The sequence below is a fragment of the Arvicola amphibius genome, chromosome 2 (genome assembly GCF_903992535.2).
Source record: "Arvicola amphibius chromosome 2, mArvAmp1.2, whole genome shotgun sequence".
NCBI classification, from domain to species: domain Eukaryota; kingdom Metazoa; phylum Chordata; class Mammalia; order Rodentia; family Cricetidae; genus Arvicola; species Arvicola amphibius.
In genome coordinates, this window is record NC_052048.2 from 60,141,761 (window position 1) to 60,157,910 (window position 16,150).

Consider the following 16,150-nt stretch of genomic DNA (forward strand, 5'->3'; position numbering starts at 1 on the left):
ATGAGGTTGGACTGTAGGCATGCCTGCGGGATGTTTTCCTTATTGACTGATGTGGGAGGGCCCAGCACATCGTGGGCAGGATCAGCCCTGAGTGGGTGGTCTTGAGTTGCACAAGAAAGTTGGCTGAGCGAGCCTTGAGGAGTGAGTGAGCCAGCACGCAGCGTCCTCCACAGCCTCAAATCTAGGTTCTGCCTCCAGGTCTGTCCCAGCTTCCCTCAGTGATGGAGTGTAACCGAGCTGTGAGTGGGAACAACCCTGTTTCCCCAGGTTGCTTTTCATCATAGTGGTTGGCCACAGCAATAGAAAGCTAACCAAGACAGTGAGCACAGGCTCTTGCCACCGAGCCCAATGACCTGAGTTGGATCCCTAAAACACACATAGTCAAAGGAAAGAATGAACTCCCACAAGTTGTCCTCTGAGCTCCACATGTGTGCCATGGTTTACACACACACACACACACACACACACACCACAAAAATATAAAAGTGAGTTTTTAAAAGCTGTTAAACAATGTTATTTGTAAAATGTGAAAAGGTATATTACTGTTATTTTAAATAAATAAACGTACATTTCTACCAGGGTGAACACGCATGAAGAGATGGCTCTCCTGCTCTGGTAATGCATCTAAGAGCAGAGGAGAAGCCTGAACTAAAGAGATCGGCTGCCTGTAGAAGACAGAACAGAATACTTCATGTAGTCAAATGAGATTAATGATTAGAAAGGAAACACGGGTCTCTCTGGAGTGTTGGTAATGCGTTTATCTTAGCAGAGGATACAGAAGCCTTCAGAGGCCATAGTTGCTTGTATTTGTTGTATACCTACGTAAATGATGTAATGCTCACAAAATGCCGTTTTGTACATGACTTGTCATGTGACACTAGGAACTGATGTTTCCCTGGGAGCCCTGTGCTGACTAGCTGTCACCACTCTAGAGGCCGTGGGACCTGGGAGAACGGAGCCAATAAATGAGGTGACCTAAAGTCTCGTGCAATAGCCAGGCTTACTCAGAGTCCCAGACAGTCTGTACTCTGAGGGTTAAGAAAGTTCTCATGAGTTCAAGCTGTGTACAGATACCAGGACAAGCCACACATGGAAACACGTTTTCATAGAGGCATAGAAAGGATAGAGTAAATACTTAATTGAATAACAGCAGCAATAATAAGTAAATTGAAGTAAACTCACTCCGGTCTATTTCCCCTGGGAGGAACATGAAAACACATTCCAAGAACAATTCTGTGTTTGAAGAAACTGAAGTCACAAGACTCTTGTCTTGTTTTCTTGGGGTTTTTTCACAAGCACCCAGAATTCTCTTCACAGGACTCCATTCCTGGATCGTTTCCCAACAGCTCTGTCAAGTTGCTCACCCACATGGCTGGAGATGTCTTCTGTGTTTGCATCAGCGGCATAGGCTTTGGTTCCCTTCTTTTGGTTCTGGCATTGCTTGGTTTCACTACAGCGACTACAGACCCATAACTTGCCGTGACTTTTCTTCTGACAGTGTGTTTCCCCCTCACAGGAAGAACCCTCTCCATTTTCAACACTTCAGCCACCCTGGGGATAGTGATTATGGAGGCGTCCAAGACACGGATGGAGGTGTCGCTGGTGACAGGCCTGAGTGTCCCTACGGGGCGTCTTGTTACAGGTAAGGAAACTGAGCCTGTGGCCGTCCTCCTCCCTCCTCCCTCAGTGCTTCTCAGCCAGGTGAGACCGAGTGACTGGAACGGCTCTCCATCTTAAGCCTGCAGCATAGTTTTCATTAAATTTATGTAGAACACAGATTTTCTTTCTGATAATTCTAAATTGTTATCAATTTTATAAGTACCTGAGCTTTTCTGTATTTCTGTCTAAAATACACAGATTAATTTATAAGATACTCCAGTACATACTCTATGAAGACTCTGAGATGTGATATATAAGTGGATTGGGGATTTTATCTCTACTTCTGTCTGCTTCCTCAATTCCCACTAATCCACCCCTCTTGGCAATGCCCAGTACTCAGTGGCAGCTGAAGAAGCTGAGAGCCTTCCCCTCTGTACATCCACTTTGTTGTTCCCCCTCCCTGTGTCAGGCAGAGCCTCCCCCTGCACGTCCACACTGTCTCTCTTCCCCATGGCAGGCAGAGTAGACCTGTCCATACCACAGTCTGTCTGTATCGGAATGTCTCCCCAACCAGGCAGCAAGCATATTACATTGACAGAAAAGATGGTTGGTATTTTGAAACCTGGTTTAATGAGTGAGTAGACTTGAACTTAACCAAACTACAGAAGAAAGTAATCCCAAACCCAGCGAGCTTTAATGCAGACAGGTAACTCTGAGCACAGACTGCTGACTGAATGCACGGCCACTGGAGTTGTCGTGCATGCCCATTGTTACTGAACACACCAGGGCCCTCGTTTGTATCTGCAAATGCTCTGACTAGTTCCTCTGTTGATCTGATCATGTGTTATGTGCTGTTCAGATTGTCTCAATAACAAAAATTCTTCTGAATTTTTAAACCTCTTAACTTGTATGTTTGTCTTTTTTCTTTAATCCTGTCAGTTTTTTTCTGTCTTAAAAACTCAAGTCTTTCCTCACTGGAAAAGCCCTAAAAATGTCCATTTAAGTGAGAGCTGTCTGCCTCTCCACACTGGGGCTGTTTCTCACTCTTCACCGCTGCTGTGTGTGGGTTATCTCCCGACTTCTTTCTCCGCAGGGTCGCTTTTGGTGTGTAGAAAAGCTGCTCTTCTTATGTCTGCCACTTTGCTGATCTGCCCACTGTGAGTCTTCTGCTGGAGGTGTAGGGCTTCTTAAAGAGAGGACTGTGTCACTTAAAAAGAGGGGTAGTTTGACTTCTTCTCCCCTATGTGTGTCCCTTTTATTTCTTTGCTTTACTGCTCCGAGATGTTACAAATGAAATGGACAAGAGAGTTGAGAGTGAGCAGCCTTTCTTGTTCCCTCATTCACCTTGATGTTATCTTTGGGTCACAGAGGACTCAATACCGAGCAGCCTTCATTTAACCAGACATGGGTCTTGGAGCCCATGCAGCATGCAGGTGCTAGGGAAGCTGTCTCCCTGGTAGTGGCTCATGTCCCAGTGCTTAGAGGGGTAGGGTCATTGGAAAGTTTCTGTTTGAGTCTGTGGCTTTAGGAGTCACAGATCCTTGTGCTGTCTCTAGGAACCCACTAGAAAAATCAGTGCAGAACTCTTGAGTGTTGGCCTGCAGCATTGGTCAAGTTACCAGAAAAGGAGTTTGTGTTATAACTGCAGAGAGCCCTCTGAAGTTAGCCAGGTTGGAGAGGAAACGGAAGCTGCTCTTCAGAGCCATCAGTAGAGAGGCCCAGGGAAGGGAGGGTGGGGGAGGTGACCAGATGCAGGAGAGATTGCAGAGCCACAGTGCTGGTCACTGGTCTTATGACAGTGCATCTCCGCCTTCCGTTTGAAAGTGGTAGTCCTGTTCACCTCTTGGCCTGCCAGCCCGTGTCAGGCAGCCTGAAGCTTTTGGTTCACCTGCTTCACTTGTTGTAAAGCCCAACAGTTATGTACTTGGAATTTCTAAGCCAAACGCTGAAGGACACACAAATATGATAAACAACGAAGACCGTATTTAACTTTCCAGTGATCTTGCTCAACTGTTATAAGGGGGGAGAAAGACTGGCCATGTTCATGGAAAAAGAAAAAAAACCTTTTTCAAGTGACTCCAGAAAATAATAAAACAATAAGTGATCCATGTAGGAAATAATACTTACCAGTCAGGGTTGTAGTTTAGTGGTTAGAGTACTTGTCTGGCATGCTCAAGTCCCTGGGTTTGATCCCCAGTACTTTTAGAAAGGAAGGGAGGGAGGGAGGGAAAGAGAGACAGAGGGGACAGAAGGGGATGATAAGAGAGGAGAGAGGAGAGAGAAGAATATTTGTCAGAGGCTTATTCTTATTTTAGTAGGATTGAATATTTTTAAATAAAAACCGACAGAACTCCTGAGCTGCCCGGAATCTCTTTCCCTGATGAAGGAGGAAGCTCTTTGGTGTCAGTGCCTTGTTTCCGTTCCTCCTTCCCTGACTGTCCTAAGGAGAACTGAGTCCACAAGCTGCTCACGTGCACCAGCTTGCTCAGCAGGGAAGGCCTGCTGAAGCTTTGTGTTTGTAGCTCCTGGAGCACAGGGCAGTGGTCTCATTCTTCTTTTGTCAAGATTAAACTTTCCATTCTGGCAGAAGGTCAGGTGTAGGTTAATTACCCCAACTACTGTCTTGGGTAGACTCGTTTCCAACCCTCAAGCCTGTGGAGTTTCGACCCTAATTAGCTGTACAGTCACGCACACTGTTTAATGCTCACCTGCAGGAACAGTTGTGGAAAGGAGATATTAGCATCAAGGAAACGGCACAGACACCTGGCACAGGGCTGGCCTGCAGAAGTAGTCTGCCTGATGCTGGAACTGATCCTGGCAGTGCCTCTCCACCCACCAAGCTCAGCCTCACCTGGTGTGGGCTCTGTTGTCAGTCTTCTTCAGACAGGGAAACTGAGGTTTAGCTGGTGAGAGGTGTGTGGGCCAGGATTCTGAGCAGGTGTTCCTCATGGTAATCCCTACCCTCCTTTCAATAGTGACATTCCTGTCTACAGAGTTTGTATTTTTTCTTAAGAGTCCATAGAGGATGTCTTATGGTGGGAGTTTAAATTGCTCTTGAGTGGGCAGGGTACCGTGGTTTTTTTCTTTTCTTTATTTTTTTTTTTTAATTTGTGTTGTTCAATATGCTAGTCAAGTTAGCTATAATTTAACTAAGGACCTAAAATCAAATAGAACTCATTATAACTTACATGCAATGACATTGTAGTTTTCTGAATCTCATTACTTAATAATGACTTCCAATTGTGTGGAATAAGGAAAATGCTTGGAACAAACATAAAATATTAGGTAATGCTAAAAACCAGGAAACAACTATTTATAAATCAGATGGTTCCATATAATTAGAAATTATTTATTTTATTTAGTAATTTCAGAGGCACAGAAGAGAAAAATCATAGTACGTTAAAGATATAACTTTATTATGGAACATTTTTACAATGTGTACAGGTTTTAGGTTTTAGCTGATAGAAAAGAACATTTGTACACTGGTGCTACATTTTATAGGTAGAAGATTCCATTATCTGATTATTATGAAGCTCTTAAATCTAGTTTATTACTTTGTCCGCCCTCTATACTGTTGTTTCTTGAGGTCAGAGGTGCTAACCTGGCATGGGATGCACACAGTAAATACTGTAACGAAAAGGCAAATACTGCTGGGCAGAGTAGCACACGCCTGATAGCGAAGGAGATGGAGGAAGCAGAGGAAAAGGAAGAAGGGAGGGGGGAGCAGGGGTGGCGACACATCCTTTCTTAAGATGCTCGTGGGCCCTGGCTTTATCTGTCGGGTGCTGGGCATGCTGCTTTATTCTTGTAGCACTTTCCTGTCTCTGGAGAGCTCTGTTCTATCTTTGCCTCCTTTTCTGTTTCAGGAAGAACCCCCAGCACAAGATGGAATACAGACACAGTGCACTTCTGGGTGAGTAACTGTGCTTCAGCAAACTCCACAGAGACCTGTGAGTAATTCTGATTGTTGCTGCTTTGGATAATTTCTCTTAGTTATGAGTTTTTAGTTGATTTTTAAAAATGAACTTTCAGAAGCTGAGTATGTTAACTCATACCTGGAATCCCAACACTTGGGAGGCTGAGGCAGGAGGATTGCCTAAAGTCTGAGGCCAGCCTGGGCAGCACAGCAATTCCCAGTACCAAATACATGAAAGAATTACAAGCGTATATATAGCAAATGCCTTTCCCTATCATAGCCCAGCAGTATATGGCTTCCCGTGTCTGCCAGGTGTCTTTTGTTTTTAAGTGTGTGAGGACAGAAGGGCCAAGTGGGCTGAGCAGGGATGAAAGCGTATTGACTGCAGCGTGAAAGCCTGAGCGGGGGCTGGCTGTGGACAGTGCCTGCTGTGCTGGCTCCTTATTACTGTTAGCAATGTTTCCCGTTTCCTGTCACCATTCTGTCTTAGAGGGCTCTTCCTTCTCAAGGTCGTTTCTCTCAACCAGAGGAATTTTTACACCCTTATTAAGCTGGGACAATAGAATCAATGCTGACATCTGAGGAAAGAATGAATGAATAACTTTTGACTCACGATTCTTAGAAAGGATGAATTTCCCTCCTTCAACTAGCCTAGACCAGATTCTTCCCTTTGGACCAATCACTGTAGTTGGTGATTATTCTGAACCAGAGAATGAATCTTTTCCAGAACCACCGGGACTGTGGGCATCCCTATAGAGTGTAAACCTTTAACTGCCCAGTTGACCTTTCTCTAACTTGTTTTTGAGCTCTTTAAGAATTTTCCTAGGAAAAGAAGAATTTTCCTTTCAGTAAACCTGTTTCTTTGGTTGTGTATTTAATGCAAAGACCACATCAGTAAATACTACCCCTGCCCCGAGGGGAGAGAATAAGACACTGGCTGTCTGGGCTGTGCTCTCTAGTACCCGCATCTGCATGTGTAAACAAGCTGAGACAAAGCCGTGAAGATAACTCACAATCAGAGATCAGCAAGAATCACTTTCTTCCTGACCGCTTGGAGCCTTAGTACTCAAGGCATTAATGGACCCCTTTGTCTTGACTGGCCGGTCAGGGCTGTTACGTGACAGAATTCTTTACTGGGTTGGATTTAATGATTTTCTAGCAATAATGCAATGTTTTATTTAACTGTATTTTATTGGGAAATTATGCCGGTATGTTATCCCATATAAAGTCATTGTGTATCTTTATAGAACTAGGAGCTATTTACCTAAAAGCTGTCAATATGCATAATATAGCATAGTTTAAAATATCTGGATAGTCTTTACAAAGTTTGTTGGGATTTGTTGAAGTGTTTTCTAAATGAAGAATATACTTTAGAATTGTGAATTTAAAATATTTTTTGAGATTACAATGTAATTGCAGCATTCAACACTGAATGTTTAAAGAATTTTTTTTTGTACGGGCATCACCTTTTCTTACTAGCAGCACGAATCACATACACGGAGCACTCTCGCCAGGTAGGCTCTCTCGGTATCGCTTCCCACTGTTTCAGTTACAGCAGATGGAAAAGCCCCCAGACAGGCAGCTCATAAGCTTTAACTATTGCCGTTTATTTCATTATTGTTGCTATTAGTCCCTTACTGTGCCCAGTTACAAACAGGGTTTATCTGCTTCGGGCTCCCAGGGGGGCTCCGAGAGCAGTGTGGTAGGAGCAGCTCTGTGAGCTCTGGGGTCACTCTGTGTGCTGATGTAATCAGAACATCTCTCCTCCTCTAAAACTTGTAGGTCTGGATACTTTAAATGTTAAATTAAATGTTAGGGTCTCATATTTCCTAATTTAGGGATATCTAAGATAGAATTCTGACAGTTGTCTTTCTCATCTCCCAGATGTTTAACGTTTAGCGTTCCCCAGATCCTTATATATGTATAGATTCATTTCCTCACATACTCATTTTTTCCTGTGTCATGTATCTTCTGTGTGAGAAGGGCCACAGGGATGTGAGAAGTGCCCCAAAGTTAAGAGATCTTGAGAGAATCGGTAGACTTGCCAGCTGATGTGCATGGGATGGAGGCCAGCACGAGGGCTAGGAAACAGCAATGCCTTGGACGGTGGTGCAGGTGGTGAGGAGAATGGAGGTGACATCCCACATAGGAGAAGCAAGGAGAAAGCCAGGCCCTTGTCTGTTTCTTTGTAAACACGTTGCATTTGAGGCGGACACAGTATAGCACAGGATCAGCATGGAAGCGGTCACACTAGACTCTGGGTGTAATTTATCACTTCGCCCCTCCTGAAATGCGGGCTTCACAGAGTTTTCTACACGTCACTGCTAAGGGGTTGCATTGCTTGTCCTCTTGCCCCTGCCATGTTTCTTCTCTCTCTAGCGAGCGTGAGCTCTTCATAGCTTTCCACACATTTTCACAGTGCTGGAGCTTTGGCACAAGATAGTGGATGCAAGAGAAATCAGTGCCAGGAAAATTTTGTCATATACTTTGCTAGCTGTCTGCCCTCTTGATGGCATCTATAGGCAGTTATCGCCGGCATTCACTTCTGGCTAGTGGAGCTGTTCTCTCAAGCCCCTTGCTGTGCAGTATCATCCTTACTATGAGCTATGCATCCTGACTATGTGGTATTTATCCTTCCAGGCAACTGATGCTGTTGCAAGAACTCAGAGGGATCATTGAGAACTGCTTTAAAGCTTCTAAATTTCTGCAGTGGTGTATACATACTGATAAACCCCCTTCCCCAGAAACAGAACCCACTTTCTTATCTAGAAAGAAAATGGTTAAAGAAGAGTAACAGGGCTTACCTGAGATTCAAGTTACTGCTTAGATGGGAATTGCTGGGAGAATGCGGGAGTGCGGGCTGTCGGGGACCTGATGATGCAGGAGTGCGGGCTGTCGGGGACCTGATGATGCAGGAGTGTGGGCTGTCGGGGACCTGATGATGCAGGAGTGCGGGCTGTCGGGGACCCAATGCAGGAGTGCAGGCTGTCAGAGACCCGATGCAGAGTGCGGGCTGTCAGAGACCTGATGATGCAGGGGTGTGGGCTGTCAGAGACCCGATGCAGGAGTGCAGGCTGTCAGAGACATGATGCAGGAGTGCGGGCTGTCAGAGACCTGATGCAGTGGTGGGATACAGTGCAGCAGACGTTTACAAGCTGCTTTACTCCATGTGAAAACCCATTACCATCTTGGTACATTAAAAAGCAAAAGAAAACAAAACAAACGAGCCTGGGCAGTAGTGCTGCACGCCTTTATTCCCAGCACTCGGAAGACCTCTGTGAGTTTGAGACCAGCCTTGTCTACGCGGCGAGTTCCAGCATAGCCAGAACTCGAGTTCCAGCATAGCCAGAACTGTTACACAGAGAAACCCTATCTCAAAAAACAAAAACTAACAATCAAACCAAAAAGAAAAGAAAAAACTAGTCTTTGGTTGTAAAATGAAACATTATTAAAAATATTATAGTGTATAATAAATTTTCCTTATCTAGAGGTATTATACCAAATAATATTTATGGGAAAGGAAAAGGAAAATAAAACCTGAAGAACTAAGCTGTTAATCAGCTCTGAGGCGCATATAGCAACAGTTTGGAATGATTCTCCTGGGAAACTCACCCAGTAGTGTGTGCCAGGCAAGAGCTCTGCTGCAGAGCTGTGTCCCAGCCCTGAACTGTTACTCTGCTGTTGTGTACAATTCTTATGTTGTGTTGGGCTTACAGCTTCCTCTGCAGTTAGAGAAGGCCAGCATGGCCACATCTTAATACTGTGGACAGTAGGTGAGGTCAAACCTCTAGTTTATTGTTGTTTCTAAAAGCTGTTTTCACCACTACAGTAGATAAGTGTTTCCACTAGTTTGTAAAAATAAATGACAGCTTATTTATCCAGTTCTGTCTTCAGGTAGCGAAGCTGTCAGGCCGTTTTCACGGTTCACATTGTTACACTGATCTGTAGAGATGTTGAAGAGCCCTATTTTGACTTTAAAATGAATATTTTAGAGTTACAGACGATCTTTGAGACAACTTAATTGCTTTTTAGATTTAAAAAATATTTAATTTCATTACATAAAATTCATCATTGTCTTGGTTAGTTGTATTGTCAGCTTGACACAAACTGAGTCCCCAGGGAAGAGGAATCCATAATTAGGGAATTATCCAAATCAGCCTGGCCAGTGGGCATGTTTGTGGGGCATTTTCTTGATTGTTAATTGATGTAGCAGGGCCTAGCCCAATGTGGGTGGTAACATCCCTAGACATGTAGGTCTGGACTGGAAAAAAAAAAAAAAAGGTAGCTAAGTGTGAAGCAGAGAGCAAGCCAGTAAACAGCCTGAGTTCCTGCCCTGACTTCATTCAATGATAGACTGTAACCGGTCAAATGAAATCAACCCTGCCCTCCCTAGGTTGCTTTGGTCACGGTGTTTATCACAGCAGTAGAAAAGCATTGACTTGCTTACAACACAGGTGTCTTGACTCAGATACTTACTGTTTCTCATAAACCATGCCAATTTTTGCAAGACTTTTTTGGGACCGAGTGAATGACCAACCATAAGAATTAGAGTAACTAGTGGGGAAAAAACCCCAAAACCTGTAAGCATTGGGGAGAGCTGCAAAAGAAAAATAATAACTTTTATATTCACCTTACTTTGTAGTAAACAAGCTCACTTTGATTTTGCAGGTATACTCAGAAATTATATTTTAAATAAACTGAATCTAATACAAGAAAACACTGTGAGCTCTTAATTTAAAGTATGTTATGCTCTTGAATCCCGTGCACATCTGCTGGGAGTCACAACTATGAAGGTATTGAATCATGTGCTGTTATTGATTTTACAAACGGGACATCCACTGCTGGGCGCCTGTCACTTTGGTGTTGTGCGAGCTTTTCACTGGCGGGGCATTCTCTGCACCATATGGAGTCTGGCCTTGGAGTCTGTGGTTCGACCCAGACACTTTTCCAAATTCTCCAATTAAAAGTTCCCTTGTATAAGAAGGTTTCTCTACAGTTCACAAGCAGCGGGTTTTATCCCAAGCTGTATGGAAACTTTCCTGGTTCATCATTTAAATCGAGACGCCGCAGTTCACCTTGAATCACACGTGCAGCAGAGGGCTTCTTGCCGTGTTCTCTAAATTCTCTTTGCTTATAAACATTGAATTTTATGGGCAGAGATAACTTATTCCTGGGTTATGTGTGAAGTTTCAATACCTCTGTGGCCCATTTACACAGAAAGACAGAAACAGGCATTTCTGAAAACACCTTCAGAAACCACTGAAGAACAATGGAAACAAAGGAAACTCCAATCTAAATGATGTTTATGTTATTTAATACTTAAACTTGCTAATGAATCTATTGTTAGAGTGTCTATTAATTGATTCTATAGAGATAGTTACTTGTCAGGATCAGCAAGATGGTTCAGCACATACAGCTGCTTGCTGGCAGGCCTGATGAGAGAGGTAAGGGAGATGAACACCAGCTCCCACGATTGTTTCCTGACCGCTGACCTTCTCATGTGCACCATTGCACATATTGCACACACACACACATACACAACAAACAAACAAATAAAACCATTTAAAACCATATTAACACATGTCTAGCCAGTCTGTAACCTAAGCACTCTGGAGGCTGAAGCAGAATTACACTTTTGAGGCCAGCCTGGGCTACACAGCAAAATCCTGTCTCCCAAGGGAAAAAAAAAGTGTCTGCAGGGCACTGTTAGCAAACTGCTTAGTGTTGAACTCCAGAGCAGGGGGCACTCGTGTGGTGCAGCGATGGCTCCTCAGTCAGAGCATTAGTAACACACCGTGCCTGGGAGATGTTCTGGTAGGTTCCAGACCTCCTGGTAAAGAAGCACAAACATATGAATGTAGAATGTGGGGAATGTAAACAGTCTTTTTGAGAAAGAAAATAAGATTCTTTTTTTTTTTTTTTTTTTTTTTTTTGATTTTTCGAGACAGGGTTTCTCTGTGGTTTTGGAGCCTGTCCTGGAACTAGCTCTTGTAGACCAGGCTGGTCTCGAACTCACAGAGATCCGCCTGCCTCTGCCTCCCGAGTGCTAGGATTAAAGGCGTGCGCCACCACCGCCCGGCAGAAAATAAGATTCTTCTGACGACTAGGACTCACACCTGAAATAAGCCCTTCGCTTGTGGAGCCTTGCAATGATGGCTAGTGTATGTCTGAACATACGTGAATTACATGATATCATATGCTCAGAGCACTAATGCAAAGAGAAGAAAAGTCGGCTGTCTAAGAACATAATGGGCCTGGGCGAGGGTACCTTCCAATAGGACAGTGAAGATGTGCTCTAATGTCAGGTCTGCAACGGAGAGAAAACCAAGTGAGTTCAAAAGCCTACCAGCGGCCATGCTTGGACTTCTCTAGGACCACACGACTGGACAACTGAACAGAGACTAGCTTGCTGTGTGTGGATAACTAGATGCACCCTGTGACTTAGCACTTGTACAGCAAGGATGCAAGTTCAGCCAGCTCGAGCTTACATCATGAGACCTTGCCTTAGGAGAGAGAAAGAGTGGTGTGCACTGAGATCAGAATAGCCGACATCAGAGAGATTGGAGAGTAGCAAAGAGCCAACAAGCAAAGAGAAGTCAAGATCTAGACAGCAGAAGCCCTGAGCCATCCTCTCCAGAGAGTGATCTGCCCTAGAAAATTAATCTCTTCTTTGTTAGATCAGTCAGAAAGAGTGAGAACATACTTGGTGAATCTGTCAGAAAAACCTTCCCTGTAGCAGGTTGGGGTCCAGGATCAGAGGAAAGGTAGATGGGACCTGGGACAGTCTGGGCAGAACCCAGGTCTGACAGGCCCTTCCTGGGCTCCCACTGCTCGGAGGATTGTCATCTGCCACCGAGGTTTCCAGAGAAAAAGCTTCCCAGCTGGCTCTTGGCTTCCAGGCATCTACTTGCAAGTGGCACGTGCTGCCACCACTTCTATCTTTGACCAGGTTAACGGGGATGGAAGAGCAGTCCTATCAGGAAGGGGCTGGGCATAGCATAGCTGGGGTGGAGAGCTGGAGAGCATGGTGTTACTATAGACCATTGCTTTGATGTCATTGGCCAGGTTAGTCCAGGGCTCTCCAGTGTGGGGGAAAAATAATAATAAACAAACGATCACTTTAGTGCCCTTCTGAAACTTAAAAGTAAGCTGTATATCAATTACTTCTTGCTGCAGGGAGACATTTTACAATAGATATCCCTAAGCCCAGGTCAAATAGCGATTGATGTGTTGTTTGCAATATTCTGTTTTTCAGTCAGAGTTGCTCTGGATGAAGATAGTGATGACATTGGGCACCCCAGTGAAAAGGATCTGAACGACAGCTTTCCAGAGGATGAGGATGAGGAAGAGTATGAGCCGACAGATGAGGATTCTGACTGGCAGCCAGGAAAAGACGAGGAAGAGAAGGAAGATGTGGAAGAGCTTTTGAAAGAAGCAAAAAGGTTTATGAAGAGGAAAAAATAGCTTTTGTACAATAATGTAAAACTCCTGCTTGCGTTTTCTTTACGGGAAACGTCCAGAAACTGAGTGGCACTCCAGTAGCCGTTCTCTCCTTTTCGTAGTTCTTTGCATGTGCAACATTGAAGCACCAGCCTTCAGTGAAATAGGCGGACTCTATGTTACTGCCTATTATGGTGCTATTTTATTCATCTGTCAGAGGAAGCAGGTAAAGAGCTTAGGAAGGGCCCAATATTGTTCATGTACTTTCCCTACTGCTAAGAACAGCCATAGGTTGTACGGACCTTTGCTCTTTGTAGTGCACTGTGCAAACTTAGGTGATTACAGGACGCTGGGAGGACATCGCCTACACTGCTGCCTGAAGAGCCCCTCTCGAAGCTAGACTTGAGCAAAATGACAGCCAGCGCAGTGTCTGTTATTTTTCTAACGCATTAGATGTGGTTTTGAGATTCCAGTTACTTCTAATCCTTCGAATCCTGGGGAAATTATTAAGAAACAGATGTTGCAAATGGTCCTGTTGATGTATAGAGAAGGGACGCTCTCCTTGCAAGGGAATTTTTCTGCACATCACACAACTATGGTTGTTTTCACGTCATGCATTTCCTTGATTACCTCACGTGCACTGTGTGGCTTTACACTTAGCATGCAGAAAAGCTTCCAGCCGTAATTTTCTCAGAGGGTCTCCTCAGTGAGAGATGGGTAAAATTCTCTCTCCTGGCTAGGGTTCTGGCCTCTGAAGAAGCCCCTGCTCCGAGTTAAAGAGGTTCATCTCCTCACTCCTGCTCTAGAACCAGGCTCTCAGGAACTCTCTGTTTTAGGCAGCTTAGAGTTTCTAGGAGCTCAGTGTTCACTGTGTGTAGTCTGAGCACTGAGCTGGGGTGCATCAAATCACAAAGCAGCAAGCTGGCAGCGCCTTGGCATTCTGTAAGAGGAAGAAGATGCACATCTTAGAACAAAAGGTGTTGACTATGTTTTCTTATTCTCTCCATATAATTGCACAGGGTTACATTTTACTTAAATTGAAGAAAGACAAAATAAATATTTCTCTATACTATTTTCTGTTCTCTCGACTTCTTTGCAAAGTTGTTTTCCCCTTTTGTGTTTGGTTCTTTAGAAGAACAGAACGGATAGGAATATGCTGCAGGGGGTTTATTAGATTGGCTGCCACGGTGAGGGTTGGGTAGTCCACATGGTTGTCTTCCCCCCGGAGAGACGGAGGACCAGAAGCGCCCAGTACACAGGCTGGGTGAGGTCCTCAGCAACCTGAATCTGGCACCCATGGCCTAGAGGACTCGGGAGAGCCGATGATCCTTGCTGCACTTTGGAAGGCTAAAGAGCAAGATTCAGTGTTGGTAAAGGATGCCTGCTGCAGAGGCAGGAGGGGGTGGACCTGCTCACCAGCAGGGGATAGGTGGGTGACAGAGCATCACTTTCCCCACATGGTTAACTTTTGGTGGCAGCCCCATGGAGGGAGAGTCTCTGTTCCTTTCCCAGATAACCTTGCGTGCCTTAACTAACCCCAGATCCAATCACATTGACAAACTAAGATTAACACTCACACCTTCCATTGGCTCTTTGTTCTTGAGGGTCTTGGATATAGCATTTTTTTTTCCTTCATTCCATGGGTATTAGGTTTATAGGTACATCCCATCACACCTGATTTATGCAGTGCTGGGAATTAAATCCTGGGTCCTATGCAAATATTCTACCAGCTGAGCCACATCCCTAGCTCAAAAGTAATATTTAAAACTTGGCTTATCTATCTATCTGTCTGTCTGTCTGTCTGTCTGCCTATCTATCTCTCTGAGACTGAGTCTTTCTATATAACCCTGGCTGTCTCGGAAATCGCTCTGTATACCAGGCTGATCTTGAACTCACAGAGATCTCCCTGCCTTTACCTTCTAAGTGCTGAAATTAAAGGTGTGCACCACTACCGAAAGGCTAAGACAATTAATTCTTAAAAACAAAAACTCAAAAAACTAAAAAGAAAGAAAAAATAGTTATCTAAATGCCAGTTGAGAACCAATGCTCTCCAACAGTATTAATGATAACACTGTGTAATATAATAATTATTAATAAGCTGTGTCCCAGTCTTGATCACAGTAAGAGTTGTTTCCTGTGCATGTCACTTAGGTTTAATTTTTGTGGCAAATGTGTTTAGTTGATCATTTGAGAGGAGGAGGGTTTTCTAGGACCTGGGAGATACTTGGGTATTAGAACATTGTCTCTGGGTTTCAGATGGCTTTCTTCATACAAGATTTTTTTCTAAAGATAGTAGTGATTTCAAACATTTACTGCAACAAACGTACAGGTTGTGAACACAGAATGTCATGCAAAGCTAAGAACAAGCGGATGGTGCCTTTCTTTCCATTAGTCTGCAGAGTGCAGTCTGCACCACGAAGGGGGAGCCACACACCTGCAGGCTGCAACTCCAGCCCTTCTCTGTGAAGTTCTCCTTGTTGGCTAGGAATCTCATTGGGGAGTGAGTCTTTCTGCTTTTCCACCAAAAACCCCGTGAAGTCCCACTTCTAAACATGTAGAAAAAGTGGTAGTGATTGTGAGGTGATGCTAACATTTGCATCCTAATGCAATGTGCATAATAAATATCCTACTTAATTTGTGCTGTGCTGTGTTCTAGACCTTGTCTCAGATGCTAGCAGTGCCGTAAGAATGCAGCGGTGCTGGTTGTGATGTGTGTACAAGCTTCCTGGGATGTTCATTCACCTCCTCAAATTTTCCTGACTACCTGATGCCCTCACGAGCCACCCAGCCTAAGTATTCTGCACCCACTACCTGACTCTCCTGATCCCCTCCTTAACTCAGTTTTTCTGTAACACTGATTCCTTCCACAGTGTGTAGTTTATGTTTTCTTTTCTACGTTAGGATGTAAGCTCCATTAGACAGAGGGTTTTATCCATGCCTTCTACTACTGCTAGTATTTCAGAGTAGAACCTGAAAGACAATGGCGTATGATGTGCTATTTTTTGAATGGACTTGTAGTTATTGAGACATTTAAGGGTCGTGTCAGAAAGTAGTGCAGTGTGGACAGAAGCAGGAGTGCAGAGAGTCCAGGATCCAGTGGTGGAGAGAAAACCGAGGCGTTGATTGCGTACTGAGAAGCTCAGAGATAATGAAAGCCAAGGGTGTTTGTCTTGTTGCATTGTGATAATGAGGAGC

At 44.2% G+C, this 16,150-nt stretch overlaps 1 protein-coding gene across 2 annotated transcripts in view; it reads left to right on the forward strand.

The window, feature by feature from the left end:
- Positions 1 to 14,027, forward strand: part of Aplf (aprataxin and PNKP like factor) — a 59,066-nt gene extending 45,039 nt beyond the window's left edge. For both annotated transcript variants that reach the window (XM_038320150.2, XM_038320151.2), the window contains 3 exons: positions 1,517 to 1,642; positions 5,466 to 5,512; positions 12,771 to 14,027. In XM_038320150.2, the coding sequence (XP_038176078.1) occupies positions 1,517 to 1,642; positions 5,466 to 5,512; positions 12,771 to 12,979 (382 nt within the window). In that variant the 3' untranslated portion in view covers positions 12,980 to 14,027. The remainder of the gene's footprint in view (positions 1 to 1,516; positions 1,643 to 5,465; positions 5,513 to 12,770) is intronic.
- Positions 14,028 to 16,150: the final 2,123 nt, after the last annotated feature.